The sequence below is a fragment of the Uloborus diversus genome, chromosome 10 (assembly GCF_026930045.1).
Source record: "Uloborus diversus isolate 005 chromosome 10, Udiv.v.3.1, whole genome shotgun sequence".
Classification (NCBI taxonomy): domain Eukaryota; kingdom Metazoa; phylum Arthropoda; class Arachnida; order Araneae; family Uloboridae; genus Uloborus; species Uloborus diversus.
The window spans coordinates 68,589,196-68,595,836 of record NC_072740.1 but is presented as its reverse complement, the minus strand read 5'-3'; the positions used below and the strand labels follow the sequence as shown (position 1 = coordinate 68,595,836).

The 6,641-nt window shown below is 30.5% G+C and overlaps 1 protein-coding gene across 1 annotated transcript; it reads right to left on the bottom strand.

Annotated features, from left to right (window-relative positions):
* Positions 1–5,303: 5,303 nt before the first annotated feature.
* On the bottom strand, positions 5,304–6,119 carry LOC129231040 (uncharacterized). The gene has a single exon (XM_054865288.1). The coding sequence runs from the start codon at positions 6,117–6,119 to the stop codon at positions 5,304–5,306; it is 816 nt and encodes a 271-aa protein (XP_054721263.1).
* Between the last annotated feature and the right edge of the window lie 522 nt (positions 6,120–6,641).

Here is a 6,641-nt window from a genome sequence, read left to right as displayed (position 1 = left end):
GAAATAATTTAAACTAAATGAACTACTTTAAAAGAAAGAGACAACCAAATAGAACAAAGATCGCAGTTGATACCAGTGAACGCAATAGGAAAGTGCGGTGGTAGAGCATGTGATATTAGTGCGCTTAATACACGTTTGAAAGCAATTTTGCAATCGTTTAGGTTATTAAACTAACTATACATTAACTATTTATTTATCCAGAGTTTCATTTCAAACAAACAAAGTTTCAAATGGGAGATAATTATATTTTATTCAATTTTCGCCAGTTTGGTGAAAAATCGGGCTAATTACTTAAAATTCAAAGTCAAATGGGCAGCTGAAGATATTATTTGATTAAGTTGAAATTTTGTATGATAAATAGGCTTGGTAAGAGGCAACTTTTCCGCATATAGGCTTTACATATTTTTTAATTTCGTTTTTTTCACTCCACCCTAATGTCCATGCATAATGAAAAGGTTTCCATTATTTTAGCTTTGATCTATCTCCAAAAAATATGTCACGTAACGTTATTAATTAATTAGCTTAGCAGAACTTTGCAATAACTCCTCCATTCAAGTTATGTAAGCAGTTAAGTTTCTATATGCAGTGAAAGCTTGTTACAACGAACTTCAAGAACCTTAATTTGTTGTAAAGGGAACTTCGTTGTAATGGTATTTGTTGTAACGGGATTTTACTGTATTATTAAATTTTATGTTAAAATTAAATTTATATTTAATTAAAATTAAAAGAAATCGTTATCATCTTAGATTTCGCCATTTAAATGAGCAAAGCGTTTGTATAGTCGAATAAGTTCCCTTCTAAACGAAACTAAACGCATTTTTAAAATGATAAAAGCTTTCCGTTTAATTTTATTTCAGACATTACTACGTTCATTTATAAAAACTATTAAGCGAAAATCGTATATTTCCAGACCTCTTCGTGGATTTTTTATATGTATTTGCTACATCTTAGTCACGTGACTCTCATTTTGCTTTTTTAGGTGGTCCTTTGGGAGCTTTTATAGCTGGTTTGGAAAAACACGGGAAGAGTTCAACTGAATTCTAAATGAATGTTATAAATATATAATATTGTAATACTTTTTCAACAGGGTTTTTCCTGAGCTTCAAATATATATGTATATATGCATATATATTTATACATATTGGAAAAAAAAACTATTTTTCTCAATTAGTTATTATGTTGAGGACAAAATAATAATGAAGTAAAAGTACAGGGACTATTTTAGTTTTAATTTACAAAAATTTAGGTGATGAGCAGTTTCATATACCTCTCTATATCTTTCAATAGTTATTCAGCTTAGGAAAATGTTTGACAAAAGATTTTGAGCACTGTAACAGAGCACTGTAAATTGTTTTTCTTTTTTTGCAAAATAAAACATTTTAACAGAATATGCTTTTAAAATCGTTTTTGTGTTTTTGTTTTCATGCATATTCCGTTGCTCGTTTTTGTTCATCCATTAATCGTTTTTGTTTTGTCGTTAAGTGGGATGTTTATTTTTTATTTCAACATAATTATTTAATTTAATAATAACATTTTCCGTCTTTAACTTTATAATTTGAAAAATAGTCTAAACTACACCTATGCAGCAGGTTATCTTGATTTATACTAAGAAAACTATATATCATTTTATTAACTATATTTATCTTATGTAACTTAACTAGCTTACATAAACAGACTGTTAGCTTCGCAGAATCGTACCTAAATTTCACAGATCTGCTTTACTATTTCTCACCTTAATTACAAAATGTATTTAACGACGCTATTGTTATTGTATTACACATTTCAATGTTTTTTTAATGCTTCAGAAACATTTTCTACCCTTTTATTCTTCAGTAATACCAAAGGCGAAGCATAAAAAATAAGTACTGGTGAAAGACGAGAAAAGATACATTTTATCCTTTGTGCAGTTCTGCATTTTATTTACAACTAAATTTTTTTCATTACATAAGCACCAAAAAAAAAAGATGAATAAATGATACATGAAAGATTGTATAAAATACAATGAATTCGTATATTCAATTCCAAATTTTATTTACTACTACTAAGGGTTCATCACAATCTCCTGCCTCCCTGAAATGCAGTTCAAGAATGCAGTTTAGGAATGTCTTCGAAAAATAAATTCCTTTCATTTCAGTTTTATAAAAGATGTCTTAAGAAGCTGAAGCTGATTTGTTCGAACAAAGTAAGGGGAGATATACTAGACTTTCAATTCTCTCTTTCTATAGAAGAAGAGGGGGAAAAAAGTTAAAATGAACAAAATGTTAGCAAATAAGAAAAAAAAGGCGCAATACTCAAGAATAACACGTGTACGTGTTGACACATGTCTTCTTTCGTGTCGTAAAGACTCAGGCAAAATTTATTTCTAAAGAAGTTTCTTTCCCGTACTGCTTTTTTTGCTGATGGAAGGCAGATTTATGCCTTTCCAATTTAAACAAGATCGTCAAAATGGAAATTGAGGTCAGATTATATAACTAAGTTATGGTATTAGGCAGATATGAGAGTTAGATTGTTTTCAAATGAACATCTAGACACCAATTGAAATCATTTTATTTATATCTCACAGCTTAAATGACTAGAACACTCGCAATACAACATGTTTTTTTTTTTTTTTTTTTTTGCTTGCTTATGGAGTATTCAAAACGATCTCACATATTAGTGTACTTTAGATATTATAACATTTACTGAATTTCGTGTTTATTTGAAAATCGTGTTTAGCTAAAATATGAAATGAACTGATACAAACTATTATATCATAAAATATTCAGAGCGAACAACACTTGTACAAAGTATTCTTACAGAAAAGCTAATTAAGTTAAATAGAAAGAAACAGCGAGTCCAAAAATAAACTGCCCAAAACCTTTAACTGAAGTTTTGTCAAAGTATCTCTGTTTGCTCAATGTATTATTTCCATCTAAATAATTGTCTAGGTTAAATAAAGTTACAAAATGATCATCTAAAACGGAACGAGAAAACAAAATTATGTGCTCTGTTTGCTTTCTCGTGTCTTTTCATCAAATACAAGTAATTTAAATGCAGCATTGCTAACATTTTACTAATGGATATTCCCATTGCATAATTTAAACCGCAGGGAAGAAAACTTTAGAGAGCTGCTTTGAAGCCTTATTAAAGACTAGATATACAGGGCGTTTAATTGCCATTCTGTTTCTTACCGTATCCAGAAGATTAAATTCGAGCCTTTGTGAAAGCTGGTTTTGATAAAATTGAATTAGTATTTGATCACATTTCTACAAACACCTGAGCGAAAGCTGTAATGATGCATTTTACTGGGATGAAGGAGTGAAAATTTGGTCGATAAATTTAGTTTCTGATCGAGCGTGGACAAGTCAGTATATGTAGGGCCTTGTTGCTTTCTCCGTAATCATTTATTATTATTAGTGCAGTAAGCTTCTTGACAGATGTTTCAATTATTTCAAGTTTTCTAACTTATTTCATGCCATCTATTGCAAGAAAATGTGTTTGTTTTTGGAATGTTACTAGTGTTAATTTTCATTAATAAATAACAAGACTCACTTGTTGTAAAAAGGCAGCATAACTCAAAATGAAATGGAATGTATTATATTTTTCTAAGCTGTTAAATATATGGTGAAATGCAATTAAACTTATTTATTGTAATTATAATAATTAATTTTAGGAATACGATCGTTTTTAAAAACAGAACTGACGATTTGTGTGGTTTTGAAAAATAGTTTTCCATTTTCTAAAAAATAGGCTAGATATTTATATATTAAAACATCTAAATGTGAAAGATAATATATCCCAGTGTAACACGTTGGTAATAAAACAGAAAAGTAGTAGTTTCAGAGTAGCATATTTTACTTGGTTTTTGTTAATACTAATGGCACATTTTAATGTGCCTTACTTCATAAGTTATTTGATATATTTCAAGTCATGATTACAATCAATGTGTAATTTTCATATTTTACATACAAAGATTAAGCATATTTGTATGTTTTTCCCTCTTATTTATTCTTTTTAATCATTAACCGTACTAATCTACTAATTCGTGTCAAAGTTTGAAATTTTCTTTTAAAATGCTTTATTTGTTAAAGGGTCATTTCACGGTAATTTAGACATTAATGTCGAGTCCCTAACGTGACCTTTTTTTGCCATAACTTTTTAATTTACTGTTCGATTAGCATATTATTTTATTCTGAGCTTTTCCTACCAAAACACCAACTCAAATTAAAATAATTTGCAAATCAAACAGCAAATTAAAAAGTTATGGCAAAAAAGGGCATGTTTCGGACTCTACATAAATGTTAAAAATACCGTGAAATGACCCTAAAACAACTACAAACTATTGTATCGAAATTTTAATTAGTCTGCTGTTTCAAAAAATACTTAGTTTAATTATTTATTTTTCCTAATAAAACTCAATAAGACACTTTTAAAGAAGCAAAGCATATTTGTCACTTAAATTTTGGCAAAATACCTGTGAAAACAAGTACAGTTGTTACATGAAAAAACATTTTTATATTCGTCTTTATATATATGTTTATGTAGCTTTTTTTTTTAGGTACAACTTAAAACAAAAATTTGTGGCAATCTCAAAGTGTCACTTTTAGTGTAGTAGTTTAATTTTATAGCATTATAGAGTGCTTTTTTGACTGAGACAAAGCAGCAGTATACCATATGACACCAACATTTTTAAGTAGGTCATTTGTTGTTAACTACCTCAACAAAAATAACATTAATGCAATAACAATAGCTGCGAGGAAGAAAGTTTTTACACATGTTTTCTGCATAAAAATTCTGGTAGCGTTTTAGTACCCAGAAGGTGCCAATTTCCAGTTTTATGCTCTTTCATACCACTCTTAATAATAACGGTTTTTTTATTTATTCAAAAATGAACATAAATGATTACTTATTTGACATTGAATCAAAAGAAGAAAAAAAACTTGTTTTGTTTGTTTAGGACACCTTAAGGGCCTGATTATCCATACCATTTCGTCCGCTGAATACTATACCTAGATAATGCAAATTTGGGGGGGGGGGGGGGGGTACTTTTGTTGAAAATTTTTTTTCGAGTGAAGGCAAAAATTCTTCTAAATAAAATTTAGAACTGGATACTGTAACAACATTTAAATCAAGGCTTCACATTCACCAAAAAGCATAAAAAATATTAATGTTTTATGTTTTTTTTCTTTTGAACCAAAAGAAAAAAACTGAAAAGTTGTTACACCTGAAACACAGATAGAATCAATGTCATAGGTTGTAGATGGCTTCGACGGGCGGTTTGGTTCTCTGTCGTGAGGGTCATAGGGTTGATGTTCAATCCGGAGTTAAAACGCGTCTTTCACAATTTTAAAATCTTTTACACTAACTTCAGCCGCGTATGCTAGCGATGACGCGTCTGCAAAACCATGTAATTCAATTTCGCATTCTGAATCAATGGTGACACTTCTAGGAATAGTGATATCATTTATTTCGTTGAATGATGCCTGAAACTTTAACCATTCGGTTTCCATTAACTTCGGAATGGGTGAATCCCAATCCCCCTTGATAAGCCACAACTTTTGATAGAATATTTTGATTGTAACTACACAAGGTGCAAGTAATCCCAAAGGATCGAAAATACGTGCAGACTCCGATAGAATCCGTCTTTTAGTGTAGGGTGGTGAAAGTGATAAATTAACCTTGAATGCAAATGTATCATTTGTTGAATTCCAAAATAAACCTAACACTTTAGAACTAACGTGTGCATCACGATTGATTTCAAAGCTTGTTTCCGAGGAACATTGCTCGGGAAATTCTTCAAGGAATTTGGAAGAATTTGAATTCCATTTTCTCAAGTTAAATCCGTAGGATTGTAAAATTGACGCAATATTTTTGCAAATTGAAATTGCGTCTGAAAAATTACTCGAACCTGACAAAAGATCATCCATATATAAGTCTTCTTGTAAAATGCGTGATATTTTAGGATTAGGTGTATCAAGAGCAATTTGTTTGATACATCTGGTAGCTAGGAATGAGGCGGAAGCTAAACCGTACGTTACAGTTTTTAACCTGTACGTTTGTATTTTATCTTCGGCATTGTATCGCCAAACAATTTGTTGATAAGGTTGATCTTCGTCCGATACTAAAATTTGACGGTACATTTTCTCAATGTCCGCAGTGAAAACTATTTTTGGAAATCTGAAGTTTAGCAATATTTCAAAAATATCTCGTTGTAATTTGGGACCCACTCCTAAAATTGAATTTAGCGAAGTTCCGTTTGAAGTTTTACGTTTGCAAAAATGACATGAAATGTTTGCTCTTGTAATGATTGTAGTCAAGAAAACTAGGATTTACTTAAAAGTATTATATTTAACTTAGCGTATGTACAGTAAATTAAAATAAAATAACATTATAAATAAAATTGAAACCGTTCTTGGTTTTATGAAAGTACTGCAACATGCAGTGTAATGGACGAGTGTCCAATGTGGTTAAGATACATCAGGTAGGAATTTTTTTTTTCTCATGGAGCTTAGCCGTTTTATGTCTACAGTCACCTGTGCTGCCCTCTGCGGACAGCGCATTTGCATATTGGCGCAGACATACTCCCACCCTATCAGGAATTGAGTCCTGATAGGGACTTGAGTCCTGATACATAGGAATAGGAGATAGTTTGCAGATCGGTC